This window comes from Artemia franciscana, chromosome 1 (genome assembly GCF_032884065.1).
Source record: "Artemia franciscana chromosome 1, ASM3288406v1, whole genome shotgun sequence".
Lineage (NCBI taxonomy): Eukaryota > Metazoa > Arthropoda > Branchiopoda > Anostraca > Artemiidae > Artemia > Artemia franciscana.
Window position 1 is genome coordinate 22,216,832 of NC_088863.1, and position 22,769 is coordinate 22,239,600.

A 22,769-nucleotide genomic window follows, 5' to 3' on the forward strand; every position below is an offset into this window, starting at 1 on the left:
TCTGTGGGTGGGGCTAGGTTAGCGTCTTTAATAATCCGAGAGAGCAGAGTACAGTATCCAAAATAAACGCCAAGGTTTGAAATATTTCGCAATTTCTATGGTAAAAAGGGCTTACTGATTTGATAAGGTCATAAAATTTTCGACTTAAGCCGGCTGTATTCACTCTGAACTCTGATTCGAAGTTAAAGAGAAAATAGACGCTAAGTATGGATGGAATTGTAACATTAATGTTTTAAACCCCATCTGAATAAATTTTACTTCACTAGGGACATCCTTTATTGCCTGATTCTTTTTATTATGTTTCTGGTATAAATAACAGTAAAGCATCAGATACATTAATAGTATTCTTTGGCAGCAGTAGGACTAGTTGAAAAGACTTCAGCATGTCTTCAAGAACTATTTTTTGAATCACTTGATAATGCTGCTAAATAATATCCTCAAGAGGTAGAATTAGGGGGTTGGATAAACCTGTCTCTAGGTATTCATTAACACCTCCAGACACAATTGCATTCCATTTGACAGTCCTTTCACTTGGTCAAACACAAATGCACAGTTGTCATCGCACTTTTTCTGTAATTTCATTTGGAATAACCTCTACTGAGAGGTAAGGTCAGAGCAACAATGATGAATGGAGATAACAAATTCCATGGTATGTACTGCAGCCACAAGGGTCTTTGCTGCCTTTGTAGCTGTTAGTGTTCCACCTAAGTAGTTTATGTTTTCTGGAGACTGCAATTTTCGGAAGCTCAGACAAAACTGCGTTAACATACTATTGTCCTCAACCCACTGTGTTCTGTACATTCCCTTTAACTGGGTTTTCAGAACCTAATTCGGAATGTAGTTTATCTTTGCTAATGTGTTAAAACGTCACAGCTTCTTTTGTATTGGCTAAGACATTTTTATGCATGAGACTATTGAGTTTCGTAAGATAGAAAGGTCTAGGGGACGATTATTAGGAATCTGATGCAATTCTATTTTTCTGAGTCAACTACAGCAGTACTGGTATTTGATACAATTATTCCACAGCCGTACACTCCTATTCCAATATAGTCAAGGAAATTCCAACTCATTTCTTTCTAGATAGCTTACAACTAACTAGCCAATCATGTTTCTATTGATAGTAGGGTCCTTTTTTTCAGAGCATGTTTTCGAAAGTGACACAATGAATATATATCAAAACTATAGTAGTTTCGAAATATTTGCTAAATTCTACAAAAAAGCTAAGTTTCCAGCCATGTACTGTACGTAATAGATGATATGAAAAACTTCATTGGAGATAAAATTGAGTTATAAAAAATGGCCCGTTGAATAAAACGAAAAACTAAGGAAAAAGAAAAAAAGGAAACTCAAATTTGCTACAAATTTAATGTGAAAGAATGATTCACTGCTAAATGGAAAAATTAGTATTCTAAGGTAAATAAGGTAAACCTGTACATTAGGTGTCAAGACCAACTTGATTTCAACCTAACTTACCATTCCAAAGCAACCACAAGTAATCTTAACAGGGCCTCTTGATTCCAAGAAGATCAGGACTTTGTATATACCTAAATGGTTACTTAAGTACGGTAGGTGTTACTTTTGTCATGGTCCCTTCACGCTTTGAGTCCCCAGAATAATTGGCGTTGTGCATGTAACTGCCTGAATCACTTTGACAGGAAATTCTCCCTAAAAACAATGGCTTGTTCCTCCACATCCAGAGCTATCCCTACTCAAATATAAGTAAAAAAGCCGAATAGAAGTTACAATTAAATCAATGTGGACAATCCCCCCTGCCGCCCCCCCCAGCTGCGGCGTCCGGGTTAACATACCTGGTTGCCCCCCCTGGAATGGCTCTGTCTACATCCAATATGTTTAGTGTGCACCAGTATGTAATACTGGCTACAGTGTATTGGAAAATAAATTATCAACAGATTTCTTTTACAGGAATAAAGCCTCAATGGATTATGACTATGAAGATTTAGCTGATGAATATGATGTAGAGGATTATGGTATTGAACCATCAAAATCAGAATATATTCATGAAGGTTACTCTGAAAACATTTCTCTTCGGCCACCCCTGTACGAACTATTTTACCATTGCTTGACTCCTACTGTTGGTGAAGCTGCTGCTCATTTAGGAAAAGTACTTTTCTACTGTGTGGTTTTTAGGCTGGTCTGTGATTATGGTACTGTAATTTTCTATTTCTTTTATTTATAACATTGCACGAAATGTAGAACGAGCAAACGTCTCTTATGCTCCTGTGTTATAAAAATAAACACCTGTATGAAAAATCAACAAAAAGTAAAATCTTTACAGGTTTTTATGTGAGACAAATTTCCATAAAATATTTGGCGAATTTTGGCTGACATTAAAAAAAAAGTTCGCATCACCAGCCCTAATGTTTTATATGGTTCAGGTCCCTTTCGTGCCCCTGGGAAGGGTAGGCCGGGTATAAAACTTGGGGATGTTCTGGTGTTGTGAGATGGCTTAAGGTTTCCAATCTGTCATAAATTCTTTCCTCCGTCCCATATCTGGAAGGAAACATCACTTGCATTCGGATTTTTCATTAGAACCATGACTACAATCAGTGCTGCTGGATGACCGTGAGACTTGGCACTCATCAAAGAAGTTGGAGCAGAGTGAACGACGATTTATTGCACTGGATTTTAATCAATGGGTAATTCTTCTGGATTTTGTTCCTTTAGGTAGGCTTTTCTGGACTGACTAACCTCTTCCAAGCTCTTTTAATTAGTAATGGTTGCTTTTCTGTTGTATTATTTGCAGATAGGAATATATTATGAGCAGGAGTTAATAGGCCTGGTTTTTCATGACGCCGAGTGACATAAAAGGAGCGTATCGTCAATGTGAGGAAAACCGTGTAGTGACCAAGATGGGCCAAACTTGCAAAAAGCCTCCATGTAACTGGAAATCCAAGGGAATTCTTTCTGTCTGGTTCCAAGCCAGTTTAGGGACTTCGCAGAGACTTGGGAAGATGTTATTAGTCATTAACCTGCAATGGGGGGACCCTTTGGTTTTCTTTAGCCCATAACAGTTTCAACAGTCAAAATAATATGAAAGTTGTGACACCAAACATTTCGACGTTGAAATATAGCTTTCATAGGGACCATTGCTTTCCTTGAGCGCATAAAAATTTCAACAGTTTGTAAAATATGAAAATTTTTAACAAGGAAGAGAAAGCTGTCAACGTTGGAAGATAGCTTTTGTAGGAATAATTGCATTTTTTAGGTCATAACAATTTCAATGGTTTAAATAATATGAAAATTGTGATGCTGAATTTTTTGATGCCGAACAATAGTTTTCTTAGTGACCATTGCTTTTTTGAGGCCATAACATTTTTAACGGTTCAAATAACATGAAAATTGTGACGTGGAATATTTTGACGTTGAATAATAGTTTTCGTAATGACAATCGCTTTTTTTGAGGCCATAACAATTTCAACAGTTTGAATAATGTGAAAATTGTGACGCGGAATATTTTGAAGTTGAACAATAGTATTCGTAGTAACCATTGTTTTTTGAGGCCATAACAATTTCAACGGTTCAATAATGTGAAAATTATGACAGTGAACATTTCCTCATTGAACGATAGCTTTTGAAGGGAAATTTTGACTGTCGAGTGCAGACGTTTGGACTAGTTTTGTTAGGAGCTTCAGAATATCATCTCTCAGAATGAGGAAACATTAGATTAGTTGATATAGAGCTTATTTACTCAGGGAGGAAGTATGGGGTACATTGGCAGGGAGTAGAGCTAACGATGAATACGGAAGCATCTCAGTCTTGCTTAGGTTAGGCAGGTATTAATAATAGGATTCTAGTTGCTTATTTTACGATTAAAAATTGCGAGGTGTCAGTCTTGGACTAATTAATGGAAATAGTAGTGGCCCAAAGGAATTTTAAGTTACAGAACAAATAGATAGGATCCCAGATAGAAATTTTCAGTAGTAGATTTTAGTGCTCCTGTTTGTAGGAATTAGGATAGATGGTATCCTAGTCTTTGCACATTTGTTGTAAGAAAGGAAAATAGTGACGGTTATAGACTACTGTAATTTTGTAGACATAACAATCTAGTTATACACAATTAATTTAAAAAGCTTTTCCCAGAAAACGAGTTTTTCAAAGAAAAGTAAAGAGCTCTCTTAAGCCAAGAAAGAGCAAAAATAAAGTAAAAAAATCTTCCAAGTGTAAAACCACCACAAATCGCTATCAATAAATAAATTAAACTCAAAACGAACGGAAATTACAATAAATAGGTAAGTTAAACTCAAAACAAGCAAAAATTAACATGAGTAGGGCTTATAACCACCATGCCTTCTCAAGACCATTACAGAATTTGTGCTTTACTGAAAAAAAAACAGCAACAAAAAAAATGACCGTGGATTATCAGTTTAATTGACATATACTGATATTTATTCCTTAACGGTTTTGATGATTTTGTATTTATGAAAGATAGATTAGTGAAAACATTTCAAACGTATTTTGTTTTCATATTTTTCCTTTCGTTTCAACATGTTCAATTGAAACTGTGAGATAGCCATTTTTTACCAATAGTCCAAAATTCATATAACAATGTCTTTAAGTGGACACAATCCCCCAGAGCCTATGGACAAGGGTTATAAGTTATGCCCAGGGTATATAAAGTTTTAATGGGACGGATAGATGTGTGAACTTTGGATCGGATGGAGCTCACTTGATTGGAAGTCAGAAATTTCAGTGTCCTTTTTAAGAGTCAAGAGTGAACGGAGGGACATCAACTCACCCCCCCCCACCCTCAACCCGATCATCCCACAAAACATATCTGATCAAAATTTCAAGGGAGCTATTTTGCTTAGCATTGTTCAAAGGTCCAGCATGGGGAATGTCAACCTCTCCACAGTCCACAGTCAAGGGCTGTAAGTTAGGCAGTTCGTTCATTGTTTACGTGTAGTATATGTTATTGAGAATGGTATGCATGTTTGAACTTTACTCTCCAAGAAGACGAAGGGTATTCAGGTGAGCCTTTCAGAGAATGTTGAGGGGGGGGGGAGTTGAATAAAATTAAAACTCGTTATGTGTATACGGATTGTCAAAAGGGTACATCACAGGAATAAATGAGTATATTGATTTGGAAAATTCAGGAAATGATAAGGGAGATGATCAAAACGGCAATACTTTCATGCTATCAATACTTATAAAACTAGCACCACTAATACTATCACACTACTCCATTTGCAATAATAAGGGAAAATTTGAACTAAATCAAAGACGCTGTGTGCCTGCACATAGGCAAAATAGCATATCTCAAGAATTGATTTGGTTGTTAAGTTGAAACTGTCACAGAATACTTAAAGGGGGTGATCATGTCACCAAAAGGCAATAAATGCACACTACTGCCAATACCACTGTTACTGCTACGTTTTCTACTTCTACTTCTACTTCTGATGCAACTACTTGTTGGGTTTAGATTATTGAGGTGAAAATTTCAAAAAGTGTATAAACAAACAGGTTAAGGTTTTAGTTTCAGGGTAAGTTGTGGGAGATTTTGAACTAGCCACAAGGCACTATATAATGAAAAAAAAATCACCAATGCAACAGCACAAACACAAAAAAAAAGACAGAAGGAGACACAATTTGCAGACCTTTCAACTACGCTGAACAAAATTGCTATCACAGAATTTTGAATAGATGTGTTTTGGGAATTGATGTGTGTAGGAGCGAAAGGGGGGGGGGTGTTTCCCTCCAATCACTTTTGACTATTAAAAAAGGCTCTTTCGATTTCCAATCGAATGAGCCTTTTTTGAAGTCTCTACAACATCAAATGGCCATCTCAAAATTTCTATCAGATGCAGTTTGGGAAAATACGAGGTTTGGGGGGGGGGGAATATCCGCTTGAATGGGTTCTTGAAGAATCCACTTTATTTGGGTCATAAAATGCCCCATAAGTTAGAAGTGGATTCATATTATGATAAAACGACCTACCTTATTGATTATGTTTCAGACGTTTTGACTGAATTTGTTAGGAGTTTCAAAACTCATATCCCAGGGGTAGGAAATTTGTTAAAATTTATTTATTCAGGTAGGAAGGATGGTTTGCATAGGCAGGGAAAAGCTCATGATGAATATGGGAGCTTCTAAGTCATGCTTTGGTTGAGAAGGTACTAATACCGAAAAATAGAATTCCAGTTGCCTACTTTATGTCTAAAAATGGGAGGTGTCAGTCATGGTAGTGTGTGCTCATAAGAGAACATGGTTTTGAATCGGGATCAAGTTGTAAATTTGCATTTTTACTTCTAATGGCAAAAATTTTTCGTGAACTTAATTTCGGTTTTCTTTCAAACATGCATTTTTCTCTTTTCCAGTTGCTATTTCACTTCCTCTTTTTTAGGTAAGTTTTGATAAATGCTGATGAAGTTGCTATGATTTTGGGTGATTTAGGCATTGCAAATCCTTTTCATTTTCTAAATTTTGTATTACTTGTCAAGCAAAAACTCTGTGACACCAAAAATAGTAACTTTGTTTCTAGAAAAGTAGCAAAAAGTGAATTTTTTTTTGCAGTGCCATCTATTATTGGTTATCGTTTGGTTCTTCGCCTGTTCATTACCTCTAGAAAAAAAGATTCTGCTGTAATTATTCTTTTTCTTTATTTTGGTTAAATTTCTGTTCTTTTTCAAAAGTATACGTTCTCTCCTATGAAATTTCGTTTAAGCGTCAAAATGAAGAAGAAGCCTTAAGAGATGTTAAGAAACCCTTAGGTTTAGCAACATAATATTTATGTTGCACTTGTGCCAAAAACAGAATTGAACGCTAAACTAATTGAAGTTAATATACTTACATACAAAGTTAAGATAAAATATTTTTTCTTAGAATATCTTGCAACAGCATTGATTATCTTTTTAAAAAATTCAACTTCAGAATTCAGTGTATTTCAAACATTAGGATTAATGTGTTGGATAGCGATACCTGCTCTTGTTGTTGGGTTGAAGCCAATTGCAAACTGTTCACTACTAGGTGACTTAGTGACTTTTTCTAAGTTATTACGGCATAAAATACCCAAGACGAAAAAAAAATCCTTAGATGAATCTACTCATTTATCTTTTCAAATAAATTGTTCTTGTAAACGTTTTGCGAACTCGATGCAAGGACAGATAATTCACAGCAAATGTATAGAAAACTTATGTGTAAGTCATGCTTTGTAATTCAACGCTAAAAAGGAAATAGTGGAAATAATAAATAAAAGAAATTTGTCTTATTTACTAATCTGGATTTAATGATAAACTTTGGCTCTATTCTGCATTGAAAGTAGACATACAGTGAAGTTTTACAGTACATATGATTAAAACATTTTGTTGAGATTAAATCTGTACATTCATATTATTTACCATGGTATTACTGAGCAATATAGAATGGTGCAAGCCTACGTTAAGAAATTCAAAAAGTAATACTCGCTCTCTTGATATTAACCGCGCCGTTCTGACCAATATAGTATATCATAATTTGTATACTAGGTTTGAACACTCCGTCAGTAGCTGGATTTTGAATTTGTTTCGTAATAAGGATGACCTTAGGTGTCTTAAAAAATTCAACCCGTCTCCTTACGTATCACAGTTTATAATAGGTCATACTACTACTACTACCAACTCACTGTAGCACCAAGCCGCCCGAGGCTAACTCCCCTACGCTTGCTCCTCCATTCCAATCTTTTTAAAGCGTCCCTCTTTACACCCTCCTAAGAAGTTCCCAATTCCCTTTAATCTTACCTTACGACATCCTCTCACCCTATTCGGGGGTGACTTGGTATTCTTTTGGCCTTAGATGAGCCGACAAGGACTATCTTTGGTAATCTATCATCCGCAGAACGGTTCTTAGCTGTCCTTTCTCTCATTATAGCTTTAGAAAGCTGGATTGAACCACATTTTTCATACAGCTTAGGAAAAAGTGACACTCGGCTCGTGGTGTTGAAATTTGCTAACACCTTCTCTTTGAATGTACCAATTTTTCTGTTCCTCTCTCCCTTTTGATAGAACGGTTGAATGAGATACTGGTCTCTTTTTTTATTCAGTTTGCATTTAGTTCATGTCTCTAAACCTACTAGGTACATAGTACTCGAAATTCTAATTGGTATAAACCGACCTGATTAATTATTATACTTGATTTAAAAAGTGATACGCTTACTATTTAGTTCGCAGTCTCTTTTCTTCCCGACTCTTTTTTGTATTTTGCTTTGTTTATTTTCTTTTTGTATCAGTTTACATATACTGCAGACAAGAGCGTATCCAGGATTTTTTTATATTGGGGGGGGATACAAAAAAATCTTTACAAAATGAATTAAAAACTTGTTTATATGCATTTTTGTCAATGTTTTTACTGGTTGGACAGAAATTTCTGGAGGGAGGGTAAACCTGGTACACCCCTGGATACGGCCTTGATTGTAGGTGTAGAATACCGGGTTTCTGGTTCAGTCACAAATAAAGTACTTATCAACATGAAGAGAGAACAAAAATCTAATCCTCACAGCGTAATTTTTAACGTGATTCATCTTTTTTGGTTTTCAGGGCCGAAACGACTCAAGAATCTCACCTCAATTGGCTGTGGAATTATGGTTACATACCACTTTTTTGGTCCATTGACCTGGTATCTAGCAGCCAACGCCACAATATCGTACCTGGTTTTGCAAGTTTCTACTGTAGTTTTGAATAGAGGGCGAGGAGTCTTAACTGCCGTTACCTCAGTAGTGTTTCTCTTTCTTTGGTAAGTTAATTTGTTTATGGTAAATCTTTTATACAGAAAATAACGAAAATAATACACAGGCCGTATGCGAAAATATTACAGAATTACCGTCTTCCTATTTCTGTTATTTAAACAGAATAGGTCACGTCTAATTTTACTGGACAGATATTTCCTTCTCCCATAAACACAATTTGATATATTTAACACACAAAATAGATGGCGTATGCGGTATTTTCAACTATTTAAAGTAAAGAGTTGATCTTTTACGATTTTTTATTATTTTATGCTACGAAGCAGCATAAACTTGGGAGGATGAGACATTTAGCAGGGTGGGCGGGAAAGTGAAATATTTTACTTATGAAATCTCATGAGTTTTACAGTTGTTTGTCAATTCTTATATTTTCCATATGGTTTGCAGATTTTTAAATTTTATTCGAATTTTGTGTTTTTGAATTTGTCATCATTTGTTATTCAAGGGATCTTTTCCAAGCAAACTGTAGTTGGTCTTTTTGATGCTTCTTCTTTTTGACCGACAAAGTTGATTTGATATAGATCGGATAGAGTTCCTCCAGAATCATTGCTGGCATATAGCATAGGGCGTCAACAATTGTCGACATTTCAGTTGCTGGGTCTTTTTTTACAGGGACTGAGAGCAAGCCTGTCCCAAGACCTTGCAGCTGTTGGGAGTCGAACCCTATATTGTCTAGCAGAGATCGATCCACTGCACCATCACGAAGATTTGATAATAGCTTTTCATTTTCCTCTTATTAGTTCTGATTTTAGAGTCTTCGCATTTCGTACAACGCTACTTACATTTTTAAGGTTTAGGCTAAACATATTGTCTATGGCTATTGTCCCTCTGAATCAGGAAGAGAAGTCAGTGAATGTCTACTGTTTGCCGGAATCATGTCTCAAAGGCATAATGCATAAAATTTTCCCTCTTTCATAGTGTCCCTCTGAAAACTAACCAATGCTAAAAAAGTTCGTATTGAAATTATATCGGCGTTGCCACTATATAGTTTTGTACCCGCAGGATGGATATTTTAGCTGAAAGGGTACTTACAAAAATTGAGTAAATACCTTTAAAACCTAAAAAATCGTCAATATCGAATTTATCGATTTGCTGAGAATGCGTAACGAAATAAAAGGCCGACAATTTCTATGGCAATATAACAGGTCATACAGGAAATAAAATAGGTCATACAGGATTGTTCCGCACATAAGGGGCTGCTCCTGCTCAATACCCTGCTCTTCACGCTAGTTTTGCCACTTTTTAAAAAGGTTCTGATTCTAATTAAACGGCCCTTGTGTTTTAGAAATCGTTTTTAAACAATTTGGGACAAAAGGTCGAACTTTAATGTAAAGAACGGGGTATTGAGAACGAGGTAACCCCATAATATACGGAATAATTTCTGTTCGTTTTAAGTTTTGATGTTGCTCCTTACTTTCAGTTGAAAAGACCTGTTGTTTTTATTTGAATTATGATTGTTTTTTATTTAATGCCGGTAAATCTGGCTCCCCCTCCATGGAAAGATCAATCCCTGTGAAAATTTACCCCGGACAATTACCATTAACATCTCCATATGTAAAATTTAGTCAACAAAGAGAAGGTAAGACAAATCAATGAATTTTGCAAGGAATTCTTGGAAATTCCCCAAGTTTAAAATTTCCCCTGAAAAATACACCCTCAGAAACTTCCCTTCCCATGGGAATTCTCCCTGTGGAAATCCCGCCAGTCAAAATTCAAAAAAAAAAAATATTTGTCACATATTGGGCTAATATACCGCGAAACAATGCTGAACTCAATACAAGAGAAGAATACCGACTGTAAATTTTATTGTCGCAATAAGCAATTAGTACGATAAGTCCAGTTAGTACATTGAAGTACAGTAATTAGTTACCAATAGTAATACGGCAGTTAGTAATGATCGATTCAAGAGTGAATACCGACACTAAATTTCCCATTATTCAAAACCGCTTAAATTATTTAGTTGGTATACATAAATCATTTTTTTAACATTTAATGAAATATGAGAAAGGGTAATTCGAGAAATGGCATTTAACAGTCAAAAAATGATCATTGATTTGAAAATTTGATACATGATTTGTTCAGTTCATTGTTCAATTTGATGCGTCATTAATTGAGTTTGTATTATATCTGATACAACTTTATTTTGGGTACTTTTTTTTATTATTCAGCACATAAAAAAAAAAAAGTTGAAACAGCCTCCAAAATACCAGCAGCAAATGGATGATCATACAAGAAGCTTAATGTAAAGCTTGATTTTTCTCTCTTTGTTGATTTGTGTTCTCTTGGAATTTGAATGACCTCAGTTTGATTTGTTTTTTATTTTTATTCAACAAGAAAAAGAAGCTGAAGCAGCCTCTAAAATATCAGCAGCCGATGAATGATATGAATAATCACAGTATAAAATGTAACTCCTTTTTTTATATTCCCTTGGATTTTGATTAATCTTCATTTGAGTGGTCCTAATTCTCTGAGGTATCGCTTAGTAAGGAACGACGCGTCAAAGAAAAATGATCAATGTTAGCTGGAAGCTTTGTTGTTTAGAATTAAAGTTTAGAAAAATAATTGTGTTTTTTCATGAATAGATGGGAAAAGAATCCTCCATAGGTACCTCCATTTTCAAAATAAGTCTTACCTGTCATATCCATTCGAATTTGAAAATTAGTATTTTTGCAATCAAATACGCATTTATGTGCTATTTCAATTTAATATACTTGTAAACAAAAATATTCCTAATTACGTTAAGAAATCTTTCAGTTACTAACTTGTTTTTTTAGGGTTGATTCAAAAAGTGTGTCATTCAAAAGATTTTACATGTTTTGTCCCCAAACTCACTTTCCCCTTTCCACTTAATCATGGATTTATGTTCTAAATGTAAGAAGGAGTACATCCACAATTTTTTCGCCTCACGTTAACGCTTTCAAAAGTGCCCACAAGATAATGTACTTTTAAATAGAAATATATAATATGTGTTAATATTCAACATACACATCCCATTGCTGGTTACTGTATGTAAGAGTGCCCCTTTTTGGCTTGTCTCTGGAAGATGTAGATTTTTTTTAATGCTTCTGCCTAGTTTTGTCTGCCTTAATGAGACATTTTCATGCACGGAACCGGGAACTTTAATTATTCAGTTCCCCCGGAAAACAGAATTCTGTACGCTTCTTCCTTAATTGTGTATGTCATTTGACATGAAAGGGCGTTTTACAGTATTCTTTAAATTCTCAAACTTACTTCCCAGGTTATATTACAATTTTCTGACTCAAGAAAATATAAGAAACGAGGTTCAGGTTTTCTTAGAAGGCTGGAGTTCAATTCAGACTGAACTTAGAAAATTAGGTAATAAGAATGACTACGTAAGGAAAAACATAAGTATATTATAAAAACGTAGAGCGGTGAATCCAACTGGCCTGTCAAATAAGAATGAAACAAACAAACAAGTAATCCATGCGCGACAAGATGCGTCGGCCTCTTGTGATAGATTTCATAAAAGTAGAAAATAGATGTCTCTGTAGAAAATAGACATAAGTAGAAAATAGAAAAGTAGAATATAGGTGTATGTAAAAGTCTAGAATAGATGTAATCAAGAAACAAAAGGTTCAAACTTTTTTAATTGCAAGTCCTAATTTAGTTCTGACCCATGGGTTGTTTTCACAAATAGGGAATGCCTTGCGTCATATTGCCGAGGTACCACATGAACTCTTTGTTATCATTGTGCTTGGTCTTGACCTCAGGGGAATAACTGACCCAATTCAACCTCAGTTATCTAAGTTTTTAGCAATAAAAAGGTATAGAGTTGTGTTTTGCTCACTTCGCATAAGATTTGGATGTTGTCGTTGACTAAAGCAGGTCAGTATCGGTTTTCTACAGGTTCAATCACTTGCATCCACCTGGGGAGCTAGCTCTATTTATGCCATTGCTTGCCAAGGTGACCCGAGAACACAGCTTAGATACCAATACAGTTATGAAAACTCCTATCTTGCCCATGAGAAGCTTTTGGTACGGAGCTCTGAACTTGGCGCCTCCTCCAAGCCCGCGCTCAGACGCGTAGATCGTACTACAACACCGTAGGCGGGAACGCAATTTTGTTTTGTTGCATACACAGCTTAGATACCAATACCAGTTTTCCTGCCACCAATTAGATACTAATACCAGTTTCCTGTCTCCAGCCACAAAATAAATCGAGTTTTCATAATTGTATATTGGTGTCTAAGCTGTGCTCGAAACGCTAAATAAGGAAACGCCAAGAAAGGGGTTTGTAAAAATAGCTTCATTTGGGGCCAAATATCCATCTCGAATCGTCTTCGTATCAGGGTTATTCCACCTATGAATCTATTGGTTAATCCTAACAGTGGCTCAACAGACATATAAAACTTAGGATTATAGTGAGTAAGAGACTTACTGTTCTCTGGGTGCTAATGTAAGCCTTGAGAATGTTGTCGACTTTCTGCTTAACTGTAAAGCTTATTTGTGTTGTCCAAGAAGCTGAGAGCTGAGAAGTTCTTTTTCTCGTGAGTTTTTCTTGTACTTCTTTTTTGATATTTGGAGTGCATCTTTCAATTTCACGAAGTTTCCTAAATTGTAAGTTAAATTGTGGAAACTTTGGCTCGTTTCTTGCTGCAGGGGTGCCAATTAAGGGAGGGGAAGCCCCCCCCCTGATTTTGAAAAATATTGGTTTTGGTATTTTCATAAAAGAAATCGCAAAAAAACTAAAAATGTCCCCTTGCTTAACCTGACCCAACCCTAGATATTCATTCATATAGGGGGATAACGTTGAAAGTTATCTTTTGTCGGAATTTAACAGGAATCGGGTTGTTTTAACATTTGTGGAGAAAAAACAAATGTAAAGTGTGTGATATAACAATTTTAGATTTTTCTTTTTTATTTGTGAGGTTTTGGAAGACGGAATTTTAGGTTACTCTGAACATGTCTTGATTAGGATATGTACCCTGTTTATCAAAGAACATTCGGACAATCTGTGAAATTTAGAACTCTCTATTTCCTAGTTTTCTCTTGATAGTGGGTAAGTAAACAATAGGGGCTGAGAAAATTTGTTTTTGACTAGGAGTTAAACCGAGCCTGAGCAATCCGGCGCCCAAAGGCCCTGTATTTACAGATTCAAATCTGCAAACTTTACTACTGTTTGTCTTGATTGAATGTTGTCTTTGTTTCTACTTTAAGCTAATTTCCCCACTCCTTTGTGGGCTCTAGTTAGGGGAGAAAATTGGAAGATATCATAGCTATCTGTGAATGAAATCATAAGAGACCCTTTTATTGAATACTTTAATTCAAGTTTAATTGCTATTTGGGGCTTTTTCCATAATTATGGCAGTTTGTAGATTTTCCAGATGACTCAAATTTGTGAATGACTGAGTTAAAATGCGTTGGGGTTTTGCCACCGTCATTAGCCTAAAACACATGACTTATGTCAATTTTGATGTTTTTTTTATACTGTAAATGTCTTGAGACAATCAACCTTTTTCCTAAATAGAACAGCCACCAGGGGGTCTCGCTTTGGGATGTCGGGGGGGGGGGGGCAAGGGGGAAGTTGAGGGGAAAATTAGGTGTATTTCATTAGGATTGAGCGTCTGAGAAACATATTAGAAGAATATTAGGTAGGGGCTACATCATACAAGTACCAAAACCCAAGCAAGGTTTAATCACTTAATTTTGGATTTAAGACCTGAATCCAGCCTGAAAATTCCTGAAGGCGCGCAGATTGCATGCTTTTAAGCTGGTTTTTGTCAATTATAAAACAGTTAGGGGTAGGTGAATATGGAGAATATAAGCCAGTTTTTAAAAAGTGCCTCAAGTATGTCATCTTTATCTTTTGGTCAAATAGACTTATTAGGATGTGACCCAGTTTACAGGAATTAGTTTTTTTTTAAAGGGAAAAAAATGAAATTTTTATTGAAATTTGCATAAGTTGTTGAAATTTGTATTTGCTTTTTGACTTTACTGAATAACGCTGGATACAGTTTTTTTTCTCAGAAGCGAAACTATTCTGTTTCCTAACATTTTCCCATAGTTTTTATGTATTCTGCTATAGGAAGGTATGCAACTGTGATGAATGATTAAAATTCCTTAACAGCTTTTTTTTGCGACACACAGTGTGGTTAAAATGCTGGTCACTCGAAAACTGGACTATTGATATACATATTTCTCGCTAAGCAAAACAGTGGATTGTGCCCAGAGTTTATTCAAAGCTTAAATTTGGCTGTAAAATTATGTTGCTTTTGTCGAAAATGTTATTCTACTTTCAGCAAGGACGTATCCAGGGGGCTACGTGGTTTGAACCCCCCTCCCTCCCCCAAAATTTTAACTCGTAAAAATGTAACAAAAATGCGAATGAAAACTTTTTGCTGCTTTATTAATTTTTTGTACCCTCCCACCGGAAAAATACCCCCTCCGCCGAACAGAATTTTTGATAAGCCCATGACTTTGAGTCAGGGCCGTATCCTGGATTTTTTCGGGGGTATATTACACAAAAAACCTAAAAAGTCCATAGAATATTTGTTTTATTATTCCTTTTTGTTATGTTTTTACGTATCGGACAAACATTTTTTTGGGGGGGGGAATTTAAACCCCTTCCCCATATGGATGTGGCCTTGCTTTGAGTGTAATACGGACGATTATCTTTCCTACCTCTTTTTCTCTCATTTCGTCAAAGAAGACATTCGAGACCAGATGAAATGTAGGTAAAAAAAAAAGAAATTGCCTAGAAACGTTCAATTTTGAGAGACAGGAAATGTTTAACCCCTTTCTCATTTGTAAACCTTTACTAGCTTTGTGATATTATTTGTTTGTTATGTTGTTATGGATAATCAATAACAACATACCAAACAAAAACGAGCAATGCAAAAACGCAATGCTCGGACGCGTAAATTACGCTGTGGGCTTTATGAGGTTTAAAGGGTGGTAGTCCTATTTTTTGTGACTTTTTGTTTTAAGCTTGATGCTATTATAATACGCACATATATATATATATATATATATATATATATATATATATATATATATATATATATATATATATATATATATATATATATATATGTATAATATATATAATATATTATAATATATATAATATATTATAATATATAATATATTATATGTTATATAATATAAATATATAATATATATATATATATATATATATATATATATATATATATGTTGCGGTTTTCGTTCCTTCCTAACAGTAATTTCTGTTCGTTTTAAGTTAGAATTATTATATGACTTTATTTTTGCTCGTCTTCGGTTTTAATATGGCTCCTTCCATTTCTTTTACTAAGTTCATTTTTGGAAAGGTTTGTCTTTAATTGATTATGTGGAATAATGATTAATTTATTTTGTGGGTTTTCACAAAGTGCATGTTTGACTTTGGTTTCTTCGCCAAGGCTCGCGCCTCTTCTTCCTTTATTTATGCCGAAAAATTCGAATTATCTGGGATTACGCAAAAGATTTCATAAAAACTGACAAATTTGCAGTTTTCTTGGAATATTTCCTACTATCCTATCTGTTTCAAAATTATACAATGTCGGGAAATTTTTTAGTCGGGGCTGTAATCTTATGATAAGACTAAAAAATTGGAACCAACGTAATATGTTTTTATTTATTTACCGAAGAACGTAATTATCAATCCAGACTAAATTCTCAAATTCTTTTGTACGCCAATAGTATTGGCTCCCAAAATATTTTTAGGCTAACAAGATCACATAGATATGCACAATTTTAGGGCCAAATTATTTTTTGGTTGTGTCTGCGGCTTTTATTTGGTTGTTTCGATTGGGTTGGTGGATTTCCGGTAAATATAGGCACATCACGAATTATAGATAATGGACAATAAATTTAAATCAATGGCGATTTAAAACTAATTTTGAACCCGAAAGGACTATAGGGGATGTTGCCTCTGCTTCGTTAAACTACCAGGATGGAGGTAATCTTGCCGTCACATGTGTGTAGCTCCACAACTAAAATATATGTCGCTAAATTTTTACTATTCAGTAGCCAATTCGATTAACTTGATAAAAAAACGACGGAGAAGTGTTATTAAGAGCATCAACTGCTCTTTCGTATCAACTTCCAACTTAACTCAACTTCAACTCAACTTTGATTCGCATATTAGGGTTGGGGATACCAATCATATTGAGCAAAAAAAAAATTATGTGGTTTACGTATGAGAATAGGCTTAGGGACATGTTAGCATGGAAGCAGATAATTTTATTTGGAAAACAAAACGAACAGTGTTTAATTGTCAGAATTATTTTACAATTTTGGGAATTAATCATTATTTTTAGTGAACCCCGTGTGAGCAAAGCAACACTCAAACAAACTCGAACAGACAAACCCTCGAGCCAATCGAGGCTTTTGATGTAAGATCTAAAAATTATAAGTAAAGTCACTGAACGGCTCATTAATTGGCTCAGATCCAAAAGTAAAGTAGTGTCGCAGTCCTGTTCCCTCTTAAGTATGTTTGTCAATTTGACCATATCCTTCGTGCTCGGGTCAAAACCTGAAAAATGCACTAGGAGCATAGCCTAACATAGCTGCATACTGTAAGTAAATGGTGTCTGCAGAGGGGCATTTGTCTGGAGGGGCTTTCAAAATTAATTATGTTAGTTCCAGCAGCTTGTTTGGTCTTAACGAAGCAATTTTCATTTTGTAGTCTGAAAATAAAGAGAAGCTTGAATGGGTCCTTGACTGCCACTGTAGGTGGCTTCTTTAATTTGAAGGGCAAAGTAGTGACAAAATGTCAACATATTTTAAATGAATGGAATCATGATAATCCTGTGAGTAAGGATGATAAAGCCCAAGCAGATACCACTCTGTGGTTCACTCTGTATTTTCGGGTTGAAACCTTGAATGACATTGAATGTAGTGTCAAAAATAGTCAGAAAGCTGCCATTCAATTCTGGCTTCTGAGTGAATTGTTAGCTAAACTTCTGAAATACGTAGTGACAGTTCCAGCAGCATTTTTTTTTCTCCAACAACTAATTATCATAATATAATAGGAAAAGATGAATAATATCCAATGGAGAAAAACATATTTTTGTAGTTACAGATTGACCTTCACTGTAAATCCATGGTTATACACAAATAACATCTGTCATGAAAGTAATCATCATAGTTTTTTAAAATGTTGTAAAAGTAGTTTGTTTACGGGTTTTCAAATCTTAACAATTTTTAATACGTTTCCAGATTTCGAAAAGAAGGAATAGACTTGTCTCTGTTGTCAAGTCAGATTCTATCCTACATTTCAATCGGGGAAGTTAAAATTATTCAGTGGCTCAGTTGAACCGTAATCGACGAAAAGTTAAAACTAACATGGGCTCACACAAGACTGGGGGTGGGAGGCTTAGATCTTCGGTGTAAATTGTGTCACAGTTTTGAAAAGCTCTATCTTTTAAAAACTCGGTTTAAGATCTTGTCTCGTTGTTTTTGGGCCATTTTAATTTTTTTAGTGTTTCAGAAAACGTGGGTGGGGGGGATAAAGGTGGGGCATTCAAATGCTCCAACTTATTAAGAGAGATATAGTTGTTTGCTGAATATTGCTAACCTATTCCTGGGAAAAAACCCACATGCTGGAGCGACATAGCACTCCTGAATGCCGAAAAGTTCAAATTATATGTTATTACGCAAAGCACTTTTTTAATACTTGTAAATTTGCAGTATTCTTGGAATAATTCATAATGTCCTCTCTGTTTGAAAATTATACGATCTCGGGAAATTTTCCAGTCCATTCCGCAAGTTCATGATAAGAATTAGATAACTTCGAAGACCACACTGCCTTTCCATGACGAAAGTAAAACAGTTCAAAATAGGGATGAAACCTTTTAATTGACAGTGAACAGATATAAAATTATTTAACTGGATATTTTGAACACATATACAGTGTTCATCACAGGGGCAGATCCAGGGGAGGGTCGAGGGGGGCGATCGCCCCACCTAGACGGACTGTAATTTATTTTAACTGCACTTACGGAAGTCTGCATTATTACATGTTCTAATTACTGTAACTAGACTATAAAACCTTTTTACATTTCGTTCATTCCACAGCTTTTCCACTATCAAGCTAGCCTCGAGTATTTTTTGTCACCTCATAGCATAGCAACAGTTCACCCGGTAAATTTTAGCTAGTTTTCGCCTCCCTTTCAATGGGGTTGCGCAACGTAACCGGACCTGAAGTGTCAAAACAAACAATTTGTTCCAGTGTATAATGAAATTTGAATGTGCTTGTGTCACGAGGATTTTGTCGTTTAAGCGATAATGATGTTGGGAAAACGCGGACAAAAGACGCTTGATAGCTTTGTCATTTCAAAGTCTTGCAGAATGGATAGTGTAACTGTAGCTGCAAGTAGCTCTTCAATTAGTTGTGTTGGAAGTGGCGAACACAGGCAAATTCCTAACACTTTGCAATCTTCTGTTAACCCCGTTAGCATTCAGAGTGATCATCCAACAACACCCCCGCCCCCTACCCTGTTTCCGGAAAACGATATTGGGATCCACATCGGTGCAATACATGCCATTGATGACCGAATAAAGTGCGAGCTTCTGGAGAGGCCATGGAAACTCCCGATTGGATGCCAAATGCCGTATTCTGTTCATTTAAAGCAGGGGAAAGACGAAAAAATGTACTTGAACGATTCTCATTAGCAGAGTTTCCACTGGCTTTTATATTCTGCTGCCCAGAAAGGCCTTTTTTTTGCAAATACGGCCCTCTTTTTGCAAGTGGGGCTAGTGGGGGTTCAAACAGACAGGCTCCCCTACAAAAGCTGGTCACAAAGCCTGTCACAAAATTTGCTAAGTTACTGGGAAAAGATGGAGAACTGACAGTACATGATATTTCCCAGTACCATCATGACGCAGTAGAGGCTGGAAAGTCGTTTCTAAGAGCCTAACATTCTCCACGCGAATCTGTAAATAATCGTGTCAACGAACACAGCGAATGAAGCAAGTAACAGGAAACCGAGAGAGGCTTAAGCCGATTCTGGAATCAATCATATTTCTAGGAAAGCAGAATATTCCACTGAGGAGCCATCGGGATGATGGCAGCTTAAACTTGGATGACATGCCGCTTTCCAATGAAGGAAACTTCCGAGAACTACTACGTTATCGTGCTGAAAGTGGCGACAGTAAATTAAAGGAACAACTGAAAACATCAGGAAAAAATGCTACCTACATCAGCAAAACAACTCAAAACTAGTTGATTGAGCGTTGTGTGAAATAAGTTATAGGTGTCATTCTAGAAAGAGTAAAGTCAGCAAGGTATTACAGCATCATTTTCGATGAGACAACAGATGTGTGACATTCATTGCAACTTAGTTTAGCTCTCTGCTATGCCTTCGATAACCATAGACGCGAGGACTTCATAGGTTCTGTCGACGTTCATCATGCCACCTTTGAACCTTCCACTGCAGACAAAGAGCCGACTGTCAACGGAAAAGTGATTGGGTAGCTAGTTCTAAGCCTTTTAGAAGAAATGGGTTTGAATTTACTTAACTGTGTTGGAATCAGTACGGATGGGTGTGGAATGATGGTATCAAATAACTGTGGTGCTGTAGTTGAAATTCAGAAAAAGCTAAAAATGCGTCTCGTTGTCCCTGCTTTAACCACGCCCTCAACCTTTCTTTGTCAAGAAGCTCAGCTGTTTTTAACATCAGAAATGCCATACGCATTATAAAAGAAGTTGTTGCATTTTTAATGCATCTGCGAAGGGAAATTACCTCTTGAATAAGGTTCTAAAAGCTCAGCTCACGGGAATCGGCGAGACGATGTGGATCGAGCGACACGAGTCACTTAAGCAGTTTGTGTCCGAACTTCCAAAAATAATCCAGTCTTTGGAACACATTAGTCACTGGAGTGAATCAGTGACCGCTCCGAAGGCAAAGACGCTTGTCACAGCGTTACATAGTGGGGAATTCGTGGTTTTCCTTCAATGTCTGCACAGTATTTGCGCTCTGACCTTGCCTCTTAGTCGGCTATTCCAGAAGAAGACTTTGGGCGCTGCCGATGGCCACGTTTCCGATCTTTTGGATGTTCTAGCAAAGCGACGGGAAACGTGTGACAAAGAGTTCGCATTAGTATTCGAGCAAGTAAAAGATTTGTCAGATAAAATCCAATTGGCTGTTGAAGTTCCAAGGATTACACAAAGACAAGTTCATTGAAATAATCCTCCTCATACTACGCCTGAATAATATTATTGACGTGTTATTTTCATACCTATGCTCAACTCAGTCATAAGTGACTTAAAGAGCCGATTCTCAAGAGACACGCTGAACTCTTTCCGGTTAAACGTACTGCTGCCATCAAATATTGTGAATTGTACTGATGATTTGCTGCAATCTTCCGTCAAAGAGATCTCTAGCATGTACAGTCAACTTCTTGGCTTAACCGTGCCGTCTACCAGGGCAACACTTATTTTGGCAGAGGTGCATGTGTGGAGAAGTAGATGGCTTCGGGTTAAGAGAAAAGGATGCATTTTTCCTAGTTCAGTGGAAGAAACTGCCAAGGAATGAGACAGACACCTATATCCTTATGTCAGCTCACTTCTTGATGTTTTTGTATCTCTTCCAGTGAGCGTGGCATTTGCCGAGCGTAGCTTCTCAACTTTACGCAAACTGAAAACCTGGCTCAGAGCACAGATGGGACAAACTAGACTCAGTGGTTTGGCCCTCCTTAATGTGAAGCGTGACATCGATATCAGTATTGACAGAGTAATCGACAGGTTTACGAGCAGTGGAGCCAGGAAGCTTCAATTTTGCTTGTAAACAGTTGTCAGTTGATCAAGTCCAGATTTTGTAATCATTATTGTAATATATGAAAACCACATTTTTGTTAAACAAGAGACCGCCAGGGAAACTTAAAACGTGAAAAATAAAGTCAGTTTTGTGGCCGACAAAAAAGACAATACCCCCACTCTTTTCGGTAAGAATCGCCCCCCCCCCTAGAATGAAAGGCTGGATCCGCCCCTGGTTCATCATCAACAGTAAAACTCACTGCTGTTTTACTGCTGATGATGAACACTGTATATGTGTTCGAAATATCCAGTTAAATAATTTTATATCTGTTCACTGTCAATTAAAAGGTTTCATCCCTATTTTGAACTGTTTTACTTTCGTGACAAGAATTAAAATTTTGAAACTAACGTAAAATGTTTTTATTTATTTGCCGAAAACTGTGATAGCTTGATTTCATCCTCAAATTCATTCGTATGTTAATAGTGTCTACTCGCAAAATATTTTTAAGATAGAAAACACCATCAAGATTTCCACATATTTAAGGATTTATTTTATTGGTTGCGTTCGCGTCATTTATTTGGTCGTTTTAATTGGCTCGGTGTATTACCAATAATTATTGGTATTTTCAGATTATAGGTATAACTATAGGTGTACAATAATCTAAAGTTAAATCGGGATCTTTTGGGTCCTAAGAGATCCCTTGGAGACTAAGGGGGATATGGAATCAGTGTTACTTTCCTTCGTTAAGCTACCTAGATGGGGGTTGAAACGTACTAAGAATGTCAAATGATGGAACACGCATACGGATGCGGGAGGAAACTTATGACCCGCATAGGATGGGAAGGATACCAATCTTATGTATCTTTTTATGTTTACTTATAAGTCTATGTATAGTCAACGTGCTTAACGACATTTTACTTTTTATGTTTACTTATAAGTCTATGTATAGTCAACGTGCTTAACGACATTTTAGCATGGATCTCGATAAGCTACTTTTTGAGCCTGCTTATAAGTTTTCATATAGAGAATGTGTTTAAGAATATTATAGCATGGAAGGTGATAATTTAGTTTTTGCGTTTGCTTATAACTTTTCGTTTAGAGAATGTGTTTAAGGACATTTTAACATGAAACTAGGTAACTTAGTTTTGAAAATAAAATGGACAGTTTTCAGTGGTCAGAATGTTGTTGGTTTTTTGTTGTTGTCATTTTGGGGTATCAATCAATTACTTTTAGGGAATTCCCCTGCGGGCTTGCAAGGTTAAGAATCAATCGAGGGCTTTGACGTTTTAAGCTTA

At 36.1% G+C, this 22,769-nt stretch overlaps 1 protein-coding gene across 2 annotated transcripts in view; it reads left to right on the plus strand.

The window, feature by feature from the left end:
* Nucleotides 1-22,769, plus strand: part of LOC136026977 (protein-serine O-palmitoleoyltransferase porcupine-like) — a 252,823-nt gene that overhangs the window by 16,266 nt on the left and 213,788 nt on the right. The window contains exons 2-3 of one of the 2 annotated variants that reach the window (XM_065703851.1): nt 1,924-2,165; nt 8,529-8,724. In XM_065703851.1, coding sequence (XP_065559923.1) covers nt 1,937-2,165; nt 8,529-8,724 — 425 coding nt within the window. In that variant the 5' untranslated portion in view covers nt 1,924-1,936. Of the gene's footprint in view, nt 1-1,923; nt 2,166-8,528; nt 8,725-22,769 lie in introns of those variants that run through there. The other variant, XM_065703860.1, reaches the window with a different exon arrangement.